Source organism: Prionailurus bengalensis, chromosome E4, assembly GCF_016509475.1.
Source record: "Prionailurus bengalensis isolate Pbe53 chromosome E4, Fcat_Pben_1.1_paternal_pri, whole genome shotgun sequence".
NCBI lineage: Eukaryota > Metazoa > Chordata > Mammalia > Carnivora > Felidae > Prionailurus > Prionailurus bengalensis.
In genome coordinates, this window is record NC_057360.1 from 57,043,661 (window position 1) to 57,067,165 (window position 23,505).

The 23,505-nt window shown below is 45.1% G+C and overlaps 2 protein-coding genes across 8 annotated transcripts in view; one reads left to right on the forward strand and one right to left on the reverse strand.

Annotated features, from left to right (window-relative positions):
* IARS2 (isoleucyl-tRNA synthetase 2, mitochondrial) overlaps nucleotides 1-9,847 on the forward strand; it is a 66,491-nt gene extending 56,644 nt beyond the window's left edge. The window contains exons 16-23 of the mRNA XM_043568230.1: nucleotides 113-215; nucleotides 1,216-1,341; nucleotides 1,914-2,045; nucleotides 3,178-3,284; nucleotides 4,435-4,580; nucleotides 5,290-5,480; nucleotides 7,374-7,518; nucleotides 9,359-9,847. Coding sequence (XP_043424165.1) covers nucleotides 113-215; nucleotides 1,216-1,341; nucleotides 1,914-2,045; nucleotides 3,178-3,284; nucleotides 4,435-4,580; nucleotides 5,290-5,480; nucleotides 7,374-7,518; nucleotides 9,359-9,504 — 1,096 coding nt within the window. The 3' untranslated portion in view covers nucleotides 9,505-9,847. The remainder of the gene's footprint in view (nucleotides 1-112; nucleotides 216-1,215; nucleotides 1,342-1,913; nucleotides 2,046-3,177; nucleotides 3,285-4,434; nucleotides 4,581-5,289; nucleotides 5,481-7,373; nucleotides 7,519-9,358) is intronic.
* A 196-nt stretch (nucleotides 9,848-10,043) lies between these two features.
* Nucleotides 10,044-23,505, reverse strand: part of RAB3GAP2 (RAB3 GTPase activating non-catalytic protein subunit 2) — a 103,143-nt gene continuing 89,681 nt past the window's right edge. For 2 of the 7 annotated variants that reach the window (XR_006295371.1, XR_006295370.1), the window contains exons 28-37: nucleotides 23,249-23,319; nucleotides 21,947-22,009; nucleotides 20,422-20,457; nucleotides 19,139-19,213; nucleotides 18,419-18,637; nucleotides 15,304-15,393; nucleotides 14,568-14,789; nucleotides 13,523-13,681; nucleotides 12,893-13,102; nucleotides 10,044-12,559 (exon numbers count right to left, since the gene is read on the reverse strand). Coding sequence is in view for 4 of the 7 variants with exons in the window: in XM_043568226.1 (XP_043424161.1) it covers nucleotides 12,947-13,102; nucleotides 13,523-13,681; nucleotides 14,568-14,789; nucleotides 15,304-15,393; nucleotides 18,419-18,637; nucleotides 19,139-19,213; nucleotides 20,422-20,457; nucleotides 21,947-22,009; nucleotides 23,249-23,319 (1,091 nt within the window). In the remaining 3 variants the exon portion in view is untranslated. Of the gene's footprint in view, nucleotides 13,103-13,522; nucleotides 13,682-14,567; nucleotides 14,790-15,303; nucleotides 15,394-18,418; nucleotides 18,638-19,138; nucleotides 19,214-20,421; nucleotides 20,458-21,946; nucleotides 22,010-23,248; nucleotides 23,320-23,505 lie in introns of all 7 variants that reach the window. The other 5 variants (XM_043568226.1, XM_043568225.1, XM_043568228.1 and 2 more) reach the window with 3 other exon arrangements.

A 23,505-nucleotide genomic window follows, 5' to 3' on the forward strand; every position in this document is an offset into this window, starting at 1 on the left:
AAGAAAAATCCTGGTTTTTGGATCAAGCTAAGATAACTCTTTTTAAACTATAAGTGACCTTCAAAAAGACTGTTGGAATTGTGTTATCATAATAGCTGATTTGTTTTCTTAGGACAGTGGTTGTTCATGGCTTTACCCTTGGAGAAAAGGGAGAAAAGATGTCCAAGTCTCTTGGGAATGTCATTGATCCTGATGTGGTCATCAATGGAGGACAAGTAGGTGGTTCTCTAAAAAGTCTTTTTATTTTTGCTTTAAGGCTTCTAAATTGGCAGCCAAAATCTTTAATGTAGTTGCTTTGATGTAAAAAAAAAATAATGAAAACCTATCTTTTATGCTAATAGCAGGTGCCTTACTGTGTTTTAAATCTAGGCTCTTAGGTAATACGTGATTTTAATGAAAAAGGGAAGGGCTGGGGTTGTGGCCCTGTTGACTCACTTCAGGTCTGAGTCTCTGGGTCCTGAACCATTCTATCTCTTTGTTTAACTGAACTTCAGAATTTGTAAAAATTTATTTAAAAAAACAATAAAAATGTACAGTTCAGTGGAATCAGTATAAGAAAACAATGAGATTACAATTCATGCTTCATTATTACATTCTCAGAAATTCCTCCCCTTACCGTGGGTCATTAGTGACCATCGTATCTGGAGTTGCTAATAATTTGGTTTATTTTGGAGTTGCTTTCAGAAAAGAAATCACCTGTCGTTTTACTCCTTTGGTTTTTTTTTTTTTTTTTTTTTAAGTAGGCTTCATGCCCAGCACACAGCCCAGAGTGGAGCTTGAACTCATGACCCTGAGATCAAGACCTGAGCTGAGATCAAGAGTCAGACACTTAACTGACTGAGCCACCCAGATACCCATTACTCCTTTGGCTTTGTACCACCCTCCTAATGCCCAGTAATCACTGCTGTGTGTAAGGAGTGGCTAGGGAGCACCCCCTCCACCATCAGAGAGGCATCAGGGCGCTGCTTCGACCCCAGCGGTCACAGATGGATGGATACAGAAATGCCCGCATCCACGCATGAAACAAGATCGCAGAGCATACTTTTTCCCAGTGTTGGTTTTTAGACACAGCTGGTCTCTGAGATTGTTAGCCCTTATTTCATTACAGTGCAAGTATATCTTATGCTCACTTTGAGCTCAGATGTGTCGGAGGAAGAATATCGAAAACATTCGTTCACCATTTGTATGTTAATATGTTTTTCCCTCCACCGAAAGGATCAAAGCAAAGAGCCTCCCTATGGTGCTGATGTCCTTCGCTGGTGGGTGGCCGAGTCCAACGTCTTCACTGAAGTGACCATTGGTCCAGCTGCACTTAATGCTGCCAGAGATGATATTAACAAGGTCAGCGTCACTTCTTCCCATTTCCAAATAAAAAGTGAGCTAAATGACTTTTTTTTTTAAATGAAGTACATTTTATTTGGCATTTCAAAACAGTGAAAACATAGTGTAATCCTAATAATTTTATATGCTGTCTTTATATTTTATAAAATATAACCTAGCATAAGATAATACAAAATTATATTAATTTTATATACTTTTTGTGTGCTCTGTGAGCTTTCACATTCATTCCATTTATCTTTATTTTTGCCTGGGAAGCAGGTGAAAATAACATTCTTACCTATACAGAGGAACACACTGGGCCACTGAAGGGGGACTTGCCTTTATAAGGTTATAAAGAAATAACAATGAAAATTCAGTCTTCATGTGTAGAGTCCAGAGGTGGTTTCCATACCTGGGCTATTGAAATGAGAGTCTGTTTTTTGACATTTGTAGTCTCATTTAGGAATGATATATATATATAAAAAAAAAAACCATTAAGAAAGTCACGAGTTGGATAAAAATTACAGAAAAAACTTTTCAGTAAGAATTAAAGGCTCACGTTTGTTTTTGACTGCATATTTTTTTCTCGATAGCTTAGGAATACACTCCGCTTTCTTTTGGGAAATGTCAGTGGTTTCAACCCAGAAACAGATGCCATTCCTGTTAACGATATGTATGTCATAGACCAGTATATGCTACACTTACTGCAGGATTTAGCAAACAAGGTAAGTATGAACTAATAAGCCTTTGGCAAATAGAAATATCAGCACTGTGGAATGTTGAAATTGGAGTTGCGTGCAAGCAGAACAGACATTACTAGAAACAGTAACCATGGCACTGAGAAAAGTCATGCTTGGTGAGGTCCACACATTCTTAGGCTCACTTTAGGTAGTGAAGTCTTGGGATTTCTTTGGTGGTTTTTCAGGAGACTCACAGTACCTGGTGGGAACAGTAGGCCCAGACTTCCCCTAAGACCACACTTTTCTTTCGAGGTCTGCCTTACATATTTCCCCAAGAAGAAGGAATAAAGTGGAGCTATAGTTTATCTGTAGATGCACTCTTCAAAGAATAGAAATAACTGAAATGACTGTTCCTCTGTGTTTCGTAAGATATTCTCCCATTTATATATACACAGATAATTTGTGTTTTCTCAGAAACTGGAAATGTGGTTGCTTCCACGTACCCTGTGTCAGAAATGTCCCTGCAGACGTTTGCCCAATTTTACTTTTCTGGCGAAAATGAGGGAACAGTGGCAACTTGTAGTCTCTGCTGTTTTAAAATAGTGTGGTTTATCATTTAAAACCTGATTCCTGGGGCACCTGGGTGGCTCAGTCGGTTGGGCATCCGACTTTGGCTCAGGTCGTGATCTCACAGATCATGAGTTCGAGCCTGGCATCGGGCTCTGTGCTGACAGCTCAGGGCCTGGAGCCTGCTTCCGATTCTGTGTCTCCCACTCTCTCTCTGCCCCTCCCCCGCTCATGCTCGCTCTCTCTCTCTCTCTCTCTCTCTCTGTCTCAAAACTAAACATTAAAAACAAACAAAAAAAAAAAAAAACAAAAAAAAAAACTTGATTCCTTTGACGAGTATTCTTTTGTAGTTTCCAGAGTAGAATGTTCAGTGTTTTCTGAGGATAGTCAAATTTGATAGCCAGAAATGTTTCAAAGATCCTGTCACTACTGCATATCTCCTGTTTTGTATCTGTTGCCTTTGAACAGATTTTGAAAAGGAACACATTTTGCTCATAGGGCCAGGGCTAGGCTCACTGAGGGATCCAGGGAGGATAATGCAAGCTCACAGGACTTGCATTTTTGCTTGCTTATCCCATCTTCCAAATTTGTTTTGGCTTTTGTTCCTTAGATTACCGATTCATACAAACAGTATGATTTTGGAAAAGTTGTTCGGCTGTTACGAGCATTTTATACCAGAGAACTCTCCAACTTTTATTTCAGCATAATCAAAGACAGGTATGTGGGACTGAATATTCAAACATTTCTTGAGTGTCTACTCTGCTTGACAAACTCCGGGCGTACATCGGTGAGCCAGACGGGCGGCACTGTGCAGTCATGAAGAAGTTGGGTTCTTGAGTTCAGGGGTAATACAGCCTCATAATGTGATTATGAGAAGAGATGATATAAGGAACGTGCTTTGTGCTCTGCGTGGTAAAGTGAGGGCTCACTAAGCAACAGGTGCCAGTGGGGGTAATGAATCTAGTCCCTGTTTTCAGAGGAGTTTATAAATTTTGAGGAGAGAGCAAGAGACAGGCCACTGTTACCTACGAACATTGTGTCAGATCAGTACTATCCAGTATCCTTTCTTTTTTTTTTTTTTTTTTTTTTTTAAAGTGGAAAACTTACTGTATGTCAGTGTAGCAAACTGGCAGCAGGTGGTCTGAATCTGGCTTGGACATGTGTTTTGTTTGGCCCTGGTGTCTTTTTTTTTTTTTTTTTTTTAATTTTTTTTTCAACGTTTATTTATTTTTGGGACAGAGAGAGACAGAGCACGAACGGGGGAGGGGCAGAGAGAGAGGGAGACACAGAATCGGAAACAGGCTCCAGGCTCTGAGCCATCAGCCCAGAGCCTGACGCGGGGCTCGAACTCACGGACCGCGAGATCGTGACCTGGCTGAAGTCGGACGCTCAACCGACTGCGCCACCCAGGCGCCCCTATCCAGTATCCTTTCAGAGGAGGGCTTGGTGCTTAGTCTTCCTGGGTGGCGGGTGAGCCACCGTGACGGGTCAGCCCCGACCCGTGAGCACCTCAGGGACCTCACACACGGGGATCGTAACCCCCAGTCCTCCGAACGCAGGAAGATGAATACCATCAACTAACGTATCAGTGGTCAGGGTTCCGGCTGTCGTCTCTCGGAAAACCGACGTGGACGCGGCGCCGCTGCGGGGCGTGTTGGGGGAAGGCGAGCGCACCCGCGAGGGGCGAACCGGGACTGAGGGTTGATCAGTCAAGTTCCGTGATGGAACATCTGCCTCGGAAAATCGGAAGGTGGTGAGAGCCGGAGGACCGGCCACTGCAGGAGGAGACCAGCCCGAGGCAGGCCCAGCCTCGGCGCTCGCACTTGCGTGCGTGTAACGCCCCGCCGCGCACTTTGTTCTCGCCCAGGCTCTACTGTGAAAGCGCCGGCGACCCCGGGCGGCGCTCCTGCCAGACCGCCCTGGCTGAAATCTTGGACGTGGTGGTTCGTTCTTTTGCTCCCATTCTTCCTCACCTGGCTGAGGAAGCGTTCCAGCACATACCTTACGTCAAAGGTAAGGAACACTCGGTTTGTTCGCATGAGGGGAAAGACCCTTCCCTGGTGAGGATGCGATTTCTGGTTTTCTCTACTCCGTGGAAGGGGCGCTTTCCCGTCCACGGTGCGCGCGTGTGGCAGGACAGGTCTTGGCCCTTCAACCGTCTCTGCCCTTGTTTGGGGCAGCGTGCGATGCATTTCAGAATGGCCTGCAAGCCACCACGGAGTGCTTTCTGAAACGTACGAGCAACTTGACCGCAAAATCGGTTTTTCCTCGATGCCTTTATAAATGTGTGAAATATATTTTAGGTTTTATTAAGACAAAGTGTGGTGCCTTTAGTGAATATTTTTATCACGGTTTTTTCCCCCTGATTGTTAATTAGTAAGCTTATAGTAAATTAGAACTATAGAAATTCAAAGAGAAAAAGTCACTCACAATCTCGCTACGCAGAGACGACTACTGTTAATTTGGGGCTATTTTTTCAATTTTATTTTCTTCTAGGCATCCTTTTTTTCCTTTTGAGGTCTTACTATGTATTTTTTCCTTTGTTTAGATTTCCAAATGTGAATATAAATATTTGGTAAACAATTAGAATGGCTCCATAATATTTACCATAAATAACAATTCTTATTTTCTGTGAATAAATATTTCATGGTTAGCGCTCTGCGTACGGTGTAAAACGGCTATATGTGAATTACTTTACCTTTTTTTTTTTTTTTTTTTATAGAACCCAAGAGTGTTTTTCGTACTGGGTGGATTCGAACAAGTTCTATCTGGAAGAAGCCAGGATTAGAGGAAGCAATAGAGGGCGCGTGTGCAATGCGAGATTCATTTCTTGGAAGCATCCCTGGTAAAAATGCCGCCGAGTACCAGGTTACCATTGTGATAGAGCCCGGGCTGCTTTTTGAGATAATAGAGGTGAGGAGTGGTTTGTACCTTTGAAAATGATGTTAGGATCCTACAGCCTCACCTGAAATTTGGCTTTTAAAAATCTCCGTGTAAGTAAGATTTTGTAGTTTCCAAATCTTGTAACCCTGATAGTATCACGGATTCTGTTTCCTACTTTTCTGTGCTTCCTTTCCCTCCTTCTGCAAAGTATGTACTTTACCAGAGGGGCAGGGAAGGTGCAATAAAGTCCTATTTGAAATGCAAAACCTTGGGCCTACTTGGATGTGACAGAAACCTATGACATTAGTTTCCAGTACATAAAAATTGAGAGTTTTGTGTTCAGGGTTTAGTTCTCTGCGAATTTTGTCAAAAGAAATCCAAGAACGGATTTCAATCTTTTTCTCAGGAAACCTGAAGAAAATTCATTTGCTGTAGCAAATCAGCATGCATTCTCTGAAAGCATTCATCCTATTTTTATTTCCGAAAGGACCATCAGAATTTTCTTCTTGGGATTCTTAGGGGTTCATTGGCCAGATTGACTTTTATGTTAACATACTGGCTCTACCTTCAATGCTTGAGAAGAGAATTGATAATCTATATTTTAAAGTCTTACTGCTATCATAGTTTTCTGAAAAATGACCATCTCATTTGGTTCGTAAGCTCACTTTAAGTTTTTAGTAATGTGATTAAATTAGGATTTGAGGCTTGAAACAGCTAGTCTCTAGGAGATCGTTGACCATAGCGGAGAATTTCAGTAAGATACGTTTTAAAATCTACCGGTTGGCAGGCTCAGACTCCTTTATTTTGTGAGCAGGAAACTGAGGACTGTTGCAACTGTGAGCGAGCTAAGGCTACACAGCCTAGTACTGGGCTTTTCTCCTGCATGTCGTGTTTCTTTTGACTTCATTAGTTCTGAGTAGTAAGTTAAAAAAATACACCTTGTTTGGATCATTTACATTGGAAAAAACTTAGGGATTTAAAAAAATATGAATGTATTTTTCTTAGGAATTACGTTAGATAGCTGTCAGATGATGGAGTCCTGGATCTATCAGTTACCGATTACATGAATTTGTTAAAGCCAAATTAATTTCCTCAAACCTCCTGTTTTCTCTTGAGCTTTTTTTTTTTTAAAGGAATGTCCATATTAGCTTACTAACTCATTTTGAAGAGCAGAATTACAATGAAAAATGGAAAAATTCTTATCAGACACCCAGCTTTCTAGACTTCAGAAGAGTTCTGGGGGTAATTCAGTTGCCTCCATTGGTCTGTGTTGCTGAAAGCAGGTCTGCTCGTGTAGCGCCTTGACCCCTCTCCTAAAGCGGGAGGCAGGGTGCAGGATAAAGAAGTCTGGGCCGTGAGGCCACTAGACCTGGGCTGGAATCGCAGCTCCCCACCTGCTGCCTGAGACCCGTGGGTGAGTGCACCCCTCCGAGTGGCTTTCCTCATTTGGAAAATGGGGATAAGAAACACTGTGTTTCTAATCCTAAGGGACATTCAGCATCTAGCATAGTGAGGTACCTACTGACTGGATTTTTTTTTAATTTTTTAGAATTGATTTTGAGAGAGAGAGGGAGAGAGAGCGCACGAGTGAGCACAAGTTGGGGAGGGGCAGAGAGAATGAGAGACAGAATCCCAAGCAGGCTCCGCACCATCAGCACAGAGCCCGACGTGGGGCTTGAACTCACAAACTGTGAGATCATGACTCGAGCAGAAACCGAGAGTCAGATGCTTAACCGACTGCACCACCAGGTGCCCCTTGACTGGAAGATTTTATCTGAAGCGTTTTATTCTAGTTAAGAATGGATTTAGGAGATATTGGTACCAAAGGGTCACTCACAAAACACAAGAGTCTGTAGCATTTATTCTTACAACCTCAGTTTGCAGTAAAAATTGAGATGGTAACTTTGACATGCTCGTTCCCAGATGCTACAAGCTGAGGAGACTTCCAGCACCTCTCAGTTGAATGAATTAATGATGGCTTCCCAGACGACTTTACTCCCTGAGGAACCACGAACACTAACAACAGATGTGATTGAGCGCAAAGGGACGTTTCTGATCAATTTAGAAGGTAAGGAGGAGGCCACAGTAACGAGAGGGACCTGGAGAACTGAGTGATAATCGAAAGTCATCTCCAGCTTTCCCGTGGATTAGGTGTATTCTAAAGTCAGATATGTTCTTGGAATACATCTTTTTTTTTTTTTTTTTTTTAACATTTATTTATTTTTGAGACAGAGACAGAGCATGAACGGGGGAGGGGCAGAGAGAGAGGGAGACAGAATCGGAAGCAGGCTCCAGGCTCTGGGCTATCAGCCCAGGGCCTGCCGCGGGGCTCAAACTCATGGACCACAGGATCGTGACCTGAACTGAAGTCGGATGCTCAACCGACTGAGCCACCCAGGCGCCCCTTGGAATACATCTTTTTATGGAAAGTGGCTCAAGTTTCTAAGCCAGCTCTCAGAAGCGTCCTGCATGATGACCTTGGGAACCCAGGACTAGGGAGAGGAGAGAGCTTCCCTTGCTGTCCTGTGAATAATTGATAGTTGTCATTGTGTGTGAAGTTAGTTGGCCTCACTCACTCCCGTTGGCTTTTTGTGCTCCTGTCCTTTGACACTCAGTACCCTAGTACTGCCTAGCCTGCCCTTCTCCAGCATTGACTCTGAAATTGCTTATTTTGCCCACCCTATGTTAACAGATTTAGCCATTTAAAAAAATTATTTTAGAGAGAGTGAGAGTGCGAGTGGGGGAAGGGGCCAGAGCCAGGGAGAGAGACTCTCCGTGCTCAGTGCAGAGCCCGACACGGGGCTCGATCCCACGACCCTGGGACCAGGACGTGAGCCGAAATCAAGAGTCATACTCAACCCACCCAGGCGCCCCAAGATGTAGGCATTCTTAATGAAGGGTTAAGGAAGAGGTCTTATCGAACTCGTGCCCACCAGTCTCTCTCCCAAGCAAGTACTGTCGGGTGATGCGATGGAGGCACAGCAACATTAACAGAGAATAACTTGAGGGATCTCTGGGAAGGGGATGCTGCCTGTGTTTTCCAGAGTTGTTAGGTGCCATCGGGAGGTGTGAGGCTAATTTATGGGCATCAGTGTAAATCTGAGGCCTGGAAACCCTGACCCACGTAGTAAAGATTCTCACTTGCTTCTCAAAATGTTAATGTACGTTGTTTGTATTATGGCTAGAAAATACCTTTCTTACGTGTATTCAGTCTGAAGTCTGAGCACTGATAATGGAGAAATTTTTGTTTTCTTTTGGTCAAACCAAGCAATTTTAAGTGGGCACACTGCAGTTGTCACTAGAATTTTTCAACTTTTAAAAATTCTTGCGTAGGGGCTCCGGGGTGGCTCAGTCAGTTAAGCGTCCGACTTAGGCTCAGGTCACGATCTCACAGTTTGTGGGTTCGAGCCCCAGGTCAGGCTCTGTGCTGACCGCTTGCTCGGAGCCTGGAGCCTGCTTCCGATTCTGTGTCTCTGTCTCTCTCTGCCCCTCCCCCGCTCACGCTTTGTCTCAACTGTTTCTCAAAAAAATAAATGTAAAAAAAAAATTTTTTTTAAGTCAAATTCTTGTGTAGCTAGAGAGGCAAAGTAATTTGTCGGAACTAAACCTGGATTAAAGAAGAGCTAGCAGGCCCGCTCCGCTCTGCCTGAGGAGATAACAGTTCAGTGACTTGTAGAAAAAGCAGTTAAGCTCTCACTCAGGGTCTCCCGATTCCTCGGCCGTCCTCAGTCGTCAGATCGTGAGTCCCCCGTCATAGCCGTGTGCGTGTGAGGCAAGTGAAGTAGGAACGACCGGTTTACCAGGGGAAGGAGAAGTTTCAAAAACGGAGCGCCGGCAGAGCCATCGGGAGCTGGGGATACAAGCGGGCCGGCCCGTCAGAAAGCCTCTTGGTGTCCTTTCTCTCCCAGGTGGGGATATTCGTGAAGAGTCTTCCTATAAAGTAATCGCCATGCCGACCACCAAAGAAAAATGCCCCCGTTGTTGGAAGTACACCGCCGACTCTTCAGACGCGCTCTGCCCCCGGTGCACGCAAGTCGTCGCCGGGAGGGAATAGGTCACGCTGCTGCTCACGGTGGAGCGTTCACAGCACCGGCGAGAAACCCAAGATTTAGGTGACGAGTGGGAGAGGAGATGGCGGAGGAGAAGGGGCAAATTCAGAACTGTAAGTCTGTCCTGTGTTAGATAAAAAGTAACGTGTATGTATATACACACACGCAGAAAAATACACGTATGAAGATGGATCTGGACGGATCCATAATGGATTTATTCAGAACAGAGACACTGAATATGTTTGCCTTCAGAGGTGGCTGACAGGAAAATGTTTTATATTTTATAAATCTTCTTGACTCAGGATTTAAGTTCTCTAATGTCTAAAAATAAAGGCATCTGGAAAATTACCGACATTGGTGAAGTTGTAAAAATCAAGTGAAAAATATGGTTTTGAAGGCAAATGGCAGAGGTGCGTGTTCCCCTTCAGGGACGAAAAGAGTGATTTCATTCTGCCTCACTAGTGAACGTCAACCTCGTCACAACACATCGCCACCAAACTTGTTATTCTCCTACGAGAGCGGGGAAAAAAACTTCATCCTTGTATTTATGAATGTTGAAACATGAAAGCTGAAAATTTATTTCACTAACATACGTAAGTTCACAACAAGGAACAGACACAGAAAATGGAAGTATATACAGAGGGTCACTACTTACAGTACATTAGAGAAGAGCGTTTTATAAACAATTCAGTATTGGATTAAAACCTTGCGAGGGATGGCTAATTCTACCGGCAGAAATCTAACTTTCAGAAGCCCAACAAACTCATTCCCATCAGTGTGAGAAAGGGCTTTCACTGTCGCTATGGCATCCTTTAAAAAGATTTGTCTCTTGTAAATGAAGGAGCCGCAGCAACTTGTAAGTGAACGGTATGTTCCACATAAGCTTCGTATTATTAAATCTTGCCTTTGATTTTAAATTGTAACCATTTTTTTTTAAAGAAGACACTTTAACAGTGCTTACTTTGACCTTAGATGAGTTTTTATAACAAAGGTGAAACTTCCTTTCTTATTTTTGCAGTAGTATGCAGGAAGCTTCTAGAAGGTCAGTGCTATGTTCTTCCCCACCTGGTTTGTCCTGGCTCTTCTAGGTCTACATCTAAACACAACCTGTAATGTACAAGTTATGACGATTTGAACATTCCTGTTTTCCTTCAGCATTATGTAGTGGGACTTAACAAGGGACAGAATGCCTGTTTAATGTTAGTGAAGAGAGGGGGGTGGCAGTTCTAAGAAAACACGACTGGTTCTTGGCTTCCCATCACTAAGTGCAGCCGACCTTTGTTCCAGAAACCACCCATTATTCTACATACAGTTTAATTCCTTTATTTGTGGCTAACAGGTAATAAATATTTAGCTGCTTTTCTTTTTTTTTTTTTTTTAATTTTTTTTTAATGTTTATTTATTTTTGAGAGAGAGAGAGACAGAACATGAACGGGGGAGGGTCAGAGAGAGAGGGAGACACAGAATCAGAAGCAGGCTCCAGGCTCTGAGCTGTCTGCACAGAGCCCGATGCGGGGCTCGAACTCACCGTGAGATCACGACCTGAGCCGAAGTCGGACGCTCAACCGACTGAGCCACCCAGGCGCCCCTAGCTGCTTTTCTTAACCATGTAACCATGAATTAAGCATGTAATTCAATTTTTAAATTCTGTGAATGGTCCACTTTAGGATCACAGATGTAACTAGAGATTTGTAATTCAGCGATTGGTTACAGTTCTATGAGCCATATTTTAGCTTATTACTCTCAACAATCCCCAAATTTGATTATGAGTCCTACCAGAATTAGTCTAACCAGGTTTATTCTCTAAAATGCTCATTAGGTACCCCTTCCCCCAGAAATGACACTTGGATCAAAGTGAGGATTTAAAGTTTCTTTGACCAGCCCCCAAAATTCATAACTACTTTCAGACTAAGCTTTTGGGATGCATATAACAAGTGACTACATAAAGCTAGGTAGGTTCACAAGAAATCACACAAATGGGTCTGGATGGGGCAGCGGAGATCCAAGCAGAGGCTGAGACGTTGGGCTAGCTTTCGGTCCTTCTCAGTGCTGCCACGGTACAGCGGGACCTTCGACCAGGCTTACGGGCCCTCACCCAAATAGTCGAGGCGTCTTCCAACTTTATCTTTCAAGATTTTTAAATTAGACAGTAATTATTAGGTCTTAGACTGTTCAGTTCGTATTCGGGTGTTATCTTTTAGTTAGAAAGAATTAGGATATCCTCTGAGGATCCTCAGACATAAGACTTTTTTCTTTAGTCCTTGAGGGGCATGCTCCTCAATTCTCCAGTCGCTAAAGTTGGCTTCTCACAAGTACGAAACAAACTTCTGTATCACAATGAGTTACTATGAATAACACCTGTGATCCATGACAGAGGTCAGTAATTGCACTATATGGCTACATTCCAAAAATATACCGTTATACTTGGTACTTGTGGAGCTTTTACAGAGTTTTGGTTAATCTGGTTTTACTCAACCAGTAATTATTCAGCACTTGGACTGCACAGGCACTCTCGGGTACAAGATCATCTTATTCTCTCCACCCAGCTGTGAGGTAGGTTTGCGGAGCCGTAATTATCACCGAGCCTTTTCTGGGCTGTTCCCAAGAACAGATAACATTACCATATCCCAGAAGCAGACGTTTCTAAACACTGGTAGGAAAAATACAGTGGGACTTAAATTTTTAGCATCGTTGCCCTTTTTTTAAAACATAAATTTTACAAGATAGTACAGTTTCACAATCACCTGATGTGGATACAACTTTGAATCTTGGCAAAGGGAAATCTCAGCTTACACCGTAATTAACTTTGCTGTGTGCCTGCGTCGCGGATTCTCAAGTTGGCAAGCACAGCAGGTTAAGGTTCTGTTCAGCGTCCCTTCCGATGAATGTGATGATCTCGAACCCGTTCTTCCTCCAAAGCAAGGTCATCCTCCGGTGGCGGCAGCATAACCTCTGGGAAAGAGCCTGTCCGCGTCCTGACTCCAGGCGGCGGCCCGGGTGTGGGACTGGAGCATGCCGACAAAAGCGAGTGGGTCGTTTCCCTCATGTTACTGACGGGGACTACATATGAACACGTTTAAATTTAATTACAATAACATTTCAAGTACAAAATATAGACTCTGATAATAACATAATCTGTAAATTATAACCCATTTGAAATAGCAAAGTTCACCAATAAAGCTACTTAAAGTGCTTAAATTAGAAATAAACAGTAAAACACCTGTTAGTAATTAATGGTATCATTGATATTTGTTTATATTTTATCTTCAATATTAACGAAAGGAGTGGATTCAGCCAGAACTGCACTTTTAAAAGTAGTATGTGTTTTTATTTTACAAAAGAAAAAAGATCTACTCCCTCCATAAAATTCCAGATCTTACTATGTACAATTACCATGCACTAATTCATGTTGTTCACAACTGTAGACGGTTCACAACTGGCTGAGTGTCATAAAGAAGGACTCGATATGGCTTCCACAGCTTCAATGAGGTGTAAGGCTAAACTGTACTGCCCGTGGTTTTCCGGCAGCAGCTCGATTACTTTATGTACTAGTTTAGCTGTTGTTGCGATTGGCACTTCTGTGTTTTGAAGATCCTGGGGGTTCTGCAAATGGAACAGAAAATGACCAGTCATACACAACAGTAACTGTTGGTCGCTTCAGAGTTATCAGAATAGGTACTTCCTAGTAAGAATGCTTTTCTTTGGACCTAAATTAAACTTGTAATTTAAATCTTCTCCTTCACCGTTATTAAATATGCATCTGAGAAAACACCCAAGGGCACCTGGGTGGCTCAGTCAGGTAAGCGTCCCACTCTTGATTTCAGCTCAGGTCATGATCTTACGGTTCGTGAGATCGAGCCCCACGTCGGGCTCTGCGCTGACGGCACAGAGCCTGCCTGGGATTCTCTCCCTCTCTCCGCCCCTCCCCCGCTTACTCTGTCTCTGATAGACGACAGACAGACAGACAGACAGGTAGACGGCGGGCATCCAGTGGCCTCATCGGTCCCACGCGCTCGTACTCACCATCGCTTTCAGCCAGGTACAGAGCGTGGGTGGGAGTCGGGCCAGCAGCTCCATGCCTTCTTTCGTCTGGGTGCGGAGAAGCGCGTGCGCCAGTCTCTGCCCTGTTAACACCAGCAGCTGAGAGGCGAGGACCTCTTTGTCCTGAACCTGGAGGATGGCCTGAGGAGATGAACGTGGACAAACGTACGGTAAGAGCTAACAGATTTATTTACTCTAGGAAAGGCTTTGCCAGTGAAGAGATTCCCGTTCATTTTTGAGCTGTGGCCATGTATACAACCAACGAAGAAAAGTCCAAATCAAATTTGGCATTCAAAATTCAAATTTCTCCTCATCACCTAATTTTTCTTATCCCCTAATTTTTTAATTCAATATGACTAGAAGAGTCCGTTTTTAAATTTCTGGCAAAGAAGGGGACTTAAAATCACATCATGACTGCTAACGACCCTCTAATGGCTTCCGAACACACTCTGAATCACCACGAGACAGGACCTGGCCCCTGCCGACCTCCCGCCTCGTCTCTGACGTCTTCATCTTCCGTGCTACGTACGGTCCCCCACGCGGGCCCTTCTGGCCTGGCACGCTGCCAAGCTAGTCCCGCTACGGGGCCTCTGTTCTTGTCGCTACTTGGGCCGCGAGCTCTGTTGCCCCAGTTTTCTGTTACTGGCTGCATCTTCTCCTCGGGGGCTCGGTTCAGATGTCACCTCTGACCACCGCTGTTCGTCACAGCGTTTCTCACTCAGTACAGGAGTCAGCGTGCTCTTCTGCTACCAGCAGACTATTGACCCCACGAGGAAGGGAGCTGGTCTGTTTTACTCTTGTGCCCTTTGCATAGAACAGGCCTGACACACTGGAGGAGTCTGTTAAACACAGACCAGAAACGGGCAACTGATTACAGTTTTATATTTTAATATTCTTTTATTTGGGGACCTAGAAGTTCTAACAGAAAGAAAAGCAAAAAGCTTAACTGGAGACTTTTCTGATTCTTTACTCCAACTATAAACGTTCTAACTTGAGCCCCCACCTCCCGCTCCTAGGGTGATATTACCTCTTCTCCTAAGTGGTCAACTCCATAGTTGTAGAGTTCCCCCACATAATGCCTTCGAACAACATCTTCACTAACTTGAAGGTGATGAGCCAAATCCACGGCCAGAACTGGCCAATCTTGGTCTTTCCCAAAAGGAGTGGTTGGTGCCTCTTCGGAGGACTCTCTGTCCTTCATGACTGAATGCTGGGCCTGGACGGCTGCACTAACGACTTTCAGTAAGAACTCAAAAATGGAGAAGGACACAGAGCACTGTTAGTATATCTCGTTTTAAAATGTCTAAATCAAAGTAATTGTTGGCTTTCCTCTCAGTCAGGGTAGCTTTTCCATTAAAATTAATGATCGGGGCGCCTGGGTGGCTCAGTCGGTTAAGTGTCCGACTTCAGCTCAGGTCACGATCTCACGGTCCGTGAGTTCGAGCCCCGCGTCGGGCTCTGGGCTGATGGCTCGGAGCCTGGAGCCTGCTTCCGAGTCTGTGTCTCCCTCTCTCTCTGCCCCTCCCCCGTTCATGCTCTGTCTCTCTCTGTCTCAAAAATAAATAAATGTTAAAAAAAATTTAAAAAAAATAATAAATTCTTTAAAAAAAAAAAATAATGATCAAAGAGGAACATATACTTGAAAGGAAAAATGGCTCTCCAGAATACCCTGGAAGTGGTCGCCATCCTTTAAGACCTGCTACGTTTTTTATTTACTATTATTTTCTGAGACACACAAACAAAATCCAGTAACTGTAATTTACCTGTTGTCGTACAGAAATAAAGTTTGGATCCATTTCCCCACTAGGTAATAACTGAATTGAAGTTAGGTCTTTGAAAAATGCATTCTTCCCCTAAAGAGAAAGAAAAGACCAAAAAAACTGATGAGTACATTACTATTAAAGGCAAGACAAAAGATTTTAAAATTTAGTCATTTAATGGATAAGTCACGGTTGATGTTTCTTCTCCTTGAACAGTAACATTTCAGAATTTTATTCACTTAATTTTTATAATAATTATCTAGTATATGGTAGGCAGCCTTTAAGGTATGATCCCCCTCCCCCTGCTATGCAGGCCTCGGGTTGTCCCCTGCCCTTGAGTGGGGGCTGGACCTGGTGCCAGCATCAGAGCAGAGATGTTAGCGTGTCACTTTCCAGATTTGGGTGCTCACATTCGCGCTCCTTGCCCTGAGGGAAGCCAGCACCCACAGCAACCACGGAAGCCCACAAGTGGATCCCCCGATCTCCACCCCAGTTGGGCCTCGAGATGGGACTGCCGCCCCGGCTAAAACCCTACCTCAAGACTCCTGAAAGCCTTTGAGCCTGAGGCACCTAACTAAGGGGTGGAGGGCGGGCAGAACCCAGATTCCTGACCCAGGAAAATGGTAGTAAATGTTTGTTGTTTTCAGCCACTAAATTTTGAGATAATTTGTTATGCAGTAATAGATAACAAAGACATGTGTGTACTCTGAATTCTTTTAAAAACACTTGTTCAACTCGGAAATCATCTTTAAGAGAATGGATGTGTGTCTGAAAAGGCGAAGCAGAACATCAGAAAGCTGGATTTCAGAACTTCCTTGGAAGGAAGTGTAACACAGAGCCAAGAACACCGGCCTCCGGAAGTTGCCAAGACCCAGCTTCTAGTCCCAGGCCCACACTTGCCACCGTGTTATCTTGGACAAACGACCCCACCATCCCAGGCTGCTGTGTGTTCACCTGCAGACAGTCATCGGGTATCTTCTAACGTATTTTCTAGACTCAAAGGTTATCTGTAGCGTGACTGCCAATGAGGATAAAGCTACTCATCCTTTAGTGAGGAGAAACAGCAGACTCCCTAGGGCAAGGCCCTGCATTACAGACATCACTGATTCAAAGTTTTTCTGCAAGCTCACAATTTGTTACTCCCTAGATTCCGCCTGGTGGTCTCAGTTATAATGAGGGTTTACCATATGTGAGGGCCGCTGGGCAGGGAACACGTATGCACAGCTATCACAGCACCATTTGTTTACCACGTTCTCACACCGCTCAGCACTTCGTGTTAAGTGAACGTAACCCTCAGAACCACCATAAAGCAGGTACTAGAATCATCACTTCTGAATGAGAAAACTGAGGCCAGGAGAAGCTCAGGAAGACTCGCCAGGAAATGGCAGAGCTAGGATTCGGTTTCACCAGCCAAACCCCACCGCCTCTGCACGTGAGAGTCCCACAGCTGTCTCGGGGCATCCTGGCATGACCTGGGCCGGGACTAACCTCACCACCGGGCTTGTCCAATACGTGTTCTGGTCTCACAAGCTCCCTGAGGGGACTACTGAGCTAGGCATGCGGTTTTAGTTTTTCTTTAAAGAAAAAAAATTTACCCTCTGCTTTTACAAACATCAATGCAAGCTATAAACATTCATCCAGAATCTATGTTCACAAATGTAAAAACTATATCGTTACTTTATGAAGTAGATAAAAATTTGTCATCAGCCTTCTACCTTTCAAAGGTCAACTACTGAGATTTAAACGTGAAAATAACTTTCTTAAAACATAGCTACTTCTGTTTATATCTACCCCCTAACTCAACACATCCAAAACCCCTCTACGTGGGCTTCCTTGGGAAGCCACGAGCCTTCCAAGCTTGGGAGCTCATGGAACTGGGGCCCCTTCGTGTCCTGCGGCACTTTTCCCAGCCCGCCCTCAGGGTACGGGTTCCCCCAGACCCTCCACGACTTCCTCTTCTCCCCAGTCCGCACCCTCAGCGACTCATCGCTGTCACTGGTTCCCCAGACCACGGCCGCGTCTCCCCTCTTCTGCATCCTGCTGATGCTGACTCTTCTCTAACATCTCCTTAATTTTAAGTTTATTAAACATTTTCTGGGCTCCTGTGGCGTGCCAGGCACGGCACAGAGCCGGGGGAACAGCGAAGACGTGGTAAGTTAGGGAGTGCTGACCAAGACCTGGAGGAGAAAGTGACACTTAAGTGAGAAAGGGACAAGACGCAGAAGCTGTGGCCACAGCAAAACCACGGTCTAGGAAAACGGACCACCGCAGTGAGAAGAGGGAAAAGTGTCTGCCTGCCCCTGTCTGCGGGGCAGGTGCACGGAGGAACGGGTGGAGGGAGGAGAGGCAGCCCCTGGTGCGGGGAGCCTTCCTCTGCCTCCAGCGCAGTAACGGGCCGGCGTCTCCCGCCCCACCCGCACTCTCCCCGCTAAAGGGACCTGTGAATTTGGGACAAGCCGCTGAGCGTTCCCTGCGTTCCTTCTTCAGGGGGCAGCCTCTGTGCACGGAGCAGGAGCCTGAAGGGCAGCCCGCGCGAGTCCAGCCGTGCCCCAGGCACGTGACTCACTGAGGGTGAAATACACCACTTTCCCACAAGGCTAAGCTGTGTTCTCCAACTCTGCTTCTGTCAGTGAAAGGTTAAGTAATAAAGCTGGCCAACCGCCTGACTTCTGATTTTCATCTCCAGCTGTCTGGATCCTGAGTAAATGTGCGTTCTGGAAAGGGAACTGTGGCAGCGTGGGACTGGACGGAGAGAAAGCGAAAGACCAGAAGGCCTGAACTGGGTGATGGGAGGGATGGACGGAGGCGGTTTCAGGAAGAATCGACGAGAGGGGCTCGAAGGGGAGACAGCAAGAGACCTTCACGGCTTCCCGTCCTCCCGGGCGCAGCCGGGGATTAGGAGGACAGCAGCGTAGGTCAAGGGCAGAGTGCGGGTGAGGGGGTCGAGACAGATTTTAGATATGAAGTGTCTGGGGTCGCACAGCACATTCTGAGAGAGACAGGATCCCCCTGAGTCACACAAGTACCGAGCAACTTCAAGTGTGAAAGATGAGTCTGGCTCCTCGTCCTGCGAGACCCTCGGCTCCGAGGTGGCTCGGGCGTCCTCGGAGGGACTCACCTTACTATCAAAGAGTGAAAGCGGCTTCACGGTTTTCAGAGAAAACCTCATAATGGCGAAGAGGATGGAGCACAGGACGGAATGGTGCTCCACCAGCGGGTAGTGGATGTGTTTCTGCTCGAAGGCCAGCTCCACGATCGAGATCGGTCCTTCGACGGCGAGCCACGCGTCCTCCGTATCCAGGACAGGTGCCTGCATTTCATCCCTGCTAACGTCAGCCTACGTGTTTTCAGAACAGAGAACTGTGTTCAGAACCGGAGAGATAACAGCTTGCAAACACGTTAACGAGCTCTACCAGTGGGAAGTACAAACCCCTTTTGTCCCCGCACCTCCGATTTACAACAACAAATCTAATCCTTTATAAGAAACCACTATTTTGGGGGCTTAAGTCAAAACTAAGAAATGAATAAATGAAAAAACTTTTTTCTCTAGTCCAATGATTTTAAAAACATTTAGGGGCGCCCGGGTGGCTCAGTAAGTTAAGCGTCCAACTTCGGCTCAGGTCATGATCTCACGGTTCATGGGTATGAGCCCCACATCAGACGCTGTGCTGACAGCTCAGCCTGGGGCCTGTATCGCATCCTGTGTCTCCCTGTCTATCTGTCTGCCTGTCCCCTACTCGTGCTCTCTCTCTCAAAAATAAACACTGAAAAAAATTAATAAAAAAAAAACAACATTTACTGTCTTAGACAGTTCAGAATGCAAATACACCTCTTTTACCTCCATTAAAGTCTGAAGAAGATCCAAGCAGGAGCCGAGGAAAGAAGTCATTGCCGTGTCGCTCATCCCCACATCCTGTTGTTTTTTTTTTTTTAAAAGGAACACAATTAGTGCTAGGAGCAAAGCTGCTACACTTACTATCAGAAAAATAAAAAACAGGCCTATGTAACTGTCTGCACTGCACAGACAGGAAGACCCGGGCACATTTTATTCCTTTCTTGAGCGTCAACTAATTTTAAATCGGGCTTTAAAAACTATGGTACCACTATCAACTTTATGAAAGTTAGTGTTCTTCGTGTGTTGAAAGACATGGTGTCGTCAGACGCCATAGACAGTGGCACTCTGCTTGCGGGCAGGCTCGCTAAGGCACGTCACAGCCACCTGCGTGAGACACACACGACCCTGGCACGGGAAGACGCACACACGAAAGCCCCATCTGTCAGGTCGCGAGAAAACAACCTGCTCTGGTTTTGGAGCGTCCTTCAGGGACGGAGCTGAAGCCTCTGAACAAAACCTGAATCCTGGAGCCTGTGAACTAAACACCAGACCCGTGCTGTGGGCACCAGGCCGTTCCTCCTGACTCCAGATTGACCCACAAGGTACCACTGCCTGGAGTCAACATAAACAACCAACCAATAAGCCCCTCACATCTAAGGGATCCAGAGCGCACACAGGTATAACCGTAGCCACAGAGCCACTCTCGAGGGCACAGCGGAAGAATCTTTGACGGTGGCGGCTTTTCAGGGCTGTGGGCCTAGAACGGCTACATGCACGTGCCCCGTTACTTCCTAAGGTGTTGCAATAAGAATACTTCAAAGCTTCAAGCAAAAGTCTGCACTGTTAATCACTGGCCTCAAACAGAAGCCCAGTATCCGTGGGCTGGAATGTTGCTTAAGACTATTCGTACAATGGTTGTTCCATAAAGGTGGCTACGTTCGCTCGTGAATCTGCCTCGACCAGACACTGGCTGCCGCTGTCAGGAAGCGCAGAAACCACGCGCGGCAAAGCCAAGACGGCCTGGCGCCCTCCCATCCACGGTCCAGACTGAAGACACCTTGTGAAAACTCACCTGACACACAGCATCTGACAACCTGGAAAGGTCAATTAAAATCGGCCGCAGTTCGTGACCAGTCTCCTTAGTATCACACTCTCTTTCCACCTTTATCTCCTGACAGGTCACCAAAAAGGTAACAAAGGCAAAGTTCACCCCTGCCTGAAGTTAATAAGGCACCTACGTAAAGCACAGGATTAACTATACATCCAGTTAAAGGAGATTCACTTACCCTTCGGCATAACCTATCCTTTGGTGATTTTCCAACCTAAGGCAAAAGGACACAGAATACTATATTTATTTAACAATTGAAAAAAAAAAAGGCATTACTATGGTATAGGAAATAAAAAGTAACGAAATTTAAAGAACCTAAATCGAGCTATAAATAAATGTTGGTTCTGCTCATTTAACTTTGTGGTGGAACTTAAAACATATATTATGAAAATATGTCACGCTGGGCCCCCAAATAATCCTTTCAAAAATAAATATTTTTGAACTATTAAATAAAAAAAGAACTCTAAAAATCTGGTGATCAATTTGTATAATCAAGTAACTGTGTTGCCTTCAAACCCAGAACAAAACTCAAGGTTATGAATAAAGAGCAGCTAAGAATTCTGCCTGTTGATAAAGACACACGATAATTTTTTAAATGGTAAGGAGACACAATCTAATGCAGACAGAAGTTAAATTCCTAGCTCAGAAAACTGGTTGATTTTCTCGATTTTGTAAGCACTGAGATTCCACCGTGCACTTTACCCAAGGTGATAAGTGGGAGCGGAAAGTTCTGCTCTTCAGGAACATGCCTTGATCGGAATTCACAGGAGGCAGTGCTAAGTACCAGGGATGGGACTCCAGCACAAAGGCCGCTTCACCTCGTTGCCTCTCCTGAGATCACTGCCATGGCCTTCACACGACCAAGCCCAGCCCGTCCCAATCCCAACATTTCACCCTGTTGCCTGCAAAATGCAAACCTGAACCTATCGTTCCCCTGCGCTGAGCTGCCCCAGTGTCTTCAAGACAAAGAAGGGCCACCACTGACGACCCTCCCCCTGCCGTATGTGCCCCACGCTGAGTGGTCTACACGTACCATTAGAAAACCCCAAATCCAGAGCCTACCTGGGAAGTACTTCATGCCCTGCTTCCTGCACTTTCCTAAGCCTGCGCTTCAAGCACACGAAGCTACTCGCAGCTCTGAATCAAAAACACAGCCTCCTGTGTCCACGACTTTGTTGTTAATGCCTCTTCTTCTCACCCACTGCTTCGTACGTACTAATCTTCAAAATTCAGCCCAGAAGCCCTCCCTCTGGTCTGTTACTTACTTCCTCTTCTCCACTCCAAAGGCAGCCTATGTACCCTGTGGACTGGGAGTCCTCCGAGGGCAGGGACTGGGGCTTTTAACTCTGTGGCCATAGAACTTAGCACAGTTCTTGGCACAGAAGAGATACTCATCATAATCAATACTTGTCAAATGTCTCATCAAAATTCTCTGCCTCCTCGTTCAGGACTGCTCAAAAAATTCAAATCCAGGTTGTGAGGCTCAAGCGTGACCGGGGACGGGAGAATGCTAGAACACTAAGCAGTAACATACACGCAGAACTCTTGCTCACTATTCTCCCAAAAGAGCAGCGGTCGGAGGTGCAGGTGAACAGAACAGGATCAGAAAGGCCATAGGAGTGAGTTTTGAAAAAGAAACATTTAAGCAGGCAAGGAAGGTGAGCACACAGGGAAAAACAGGTGTAACTAGAAAAACATGTTACCGGTGACAGGAGCTGTGGCCCAAAGTGGGTCTGAATGTAGCGCTGTTCATGGCTTAGGAACGTCTGTCACCGACATCAGAAAGAACATGTTGTAATTACAGCGGTAACTCTCCTGACATCCGCTTAACTGAGCCACATGAACCTCCCTCTGGACGGGCCTGGGGACGGTGACGACGGCCTGGCGCCCAGCTTGGGGGCAGGGCCCCACCGGCTGCTGTCTTTGCCCAGGTGCTGGGTTTGCTCCCAACGCTGCTCACGCTGGGTGTCATATGTAATGTCGCAATTATGCAACTTAATGAAATAACTGATAAAACGTGAGGAAACAAAGGGAGTTGTTTATTTAACTACCAGGTTGAAGGCTTTCAAAACATTTGTGGAGATTTAACACCGATGTCTACTGGATTAGACAGAGGGACAGCTACAAAGATGAGGGCAGAGCTTATAAAATCTAAACATTTTGCACTCAGACTGCATCACAACGTTAAAGAATCACGATCTAGAAATCACAGGCCAGGCATTAGGGGTGAGTGAGGTTTACATAGGAAAACCAAAGTAGGGTGGCAGTCCTACTCAAAGAAAATATCTTAGCCCTACATCCAAAGATTGATGAGAAACTGTACATTTGTACACTTCGATTTCAGCTCCAGTCATGACCTCACGGTTTGTGGGTTCAAGCCCCGTATTGGGCTCTGTGCTGACACTGCTGAACCTGCTTGAGATTCATTCTCTCTCTCTCTCTCTCTCCCCCCCCCCACCCCTCCCCTGCTCACGGGCTCATTCTCTCTCTCTTCCTCCACTCTCTCTCTCAAAATAAATAAGACTTAAAAAAGATTAAAAAAAAAATAATAATAAGGTGCGAGGCACCTGGGTGGCTCAGTCGGTTAGGCGTCTGACTCTTGATTTCGGCTCAGGTCATGATCTTGCAGTCATGAGATCGAGCCCCGTGTCCAGCTCTGCACTGAGCACAGAGCCTGCTTGGGATTCTCTCTCTCCCTCTCTCTGCCCCTCCCCCACTCCTTCCCTCTTTTTCTCAAAATAAACATTAAAGAAAAAGTGCAAATCCCTGATTCAACCACGAGTCTTACTCTCTTTGCTTAAGGAGCTTTTAAAGTAAATTACTTTCAAGGACCTGAGGTTCTTCTCCAGGTCATCAAGATGCCAGCATGGGAATTACGTTTAACTGAGCATTAGTAAAATGTAATACCAAACAAAAAAGTCTAACAAGGCCCATGGTAAATAATCTTTCTAATATTAATTAAGGGAACAAAATAAACAAGTAGATGACACTTAAAATGACCTTACCTTATCCATCAAGTATGTAGCAGCAGAAAATCTTTTAACCAAGAATGTATTCCACATCATCAGTGCAATACCTAGACAGCAAGTAAAAGCGGTAAGTAGAAAGCTGATCTATTTTCCCTTTCACCACACCTAATAAATTACTGTCTTCCTTAAACTTATAAAGCTATATGGGCTATTTATTTACATATCGTTTCTTACATCTTATGTAATACTTATAAAATTACCAAAACCTTGATCTTCAACAATAATCAGAACTG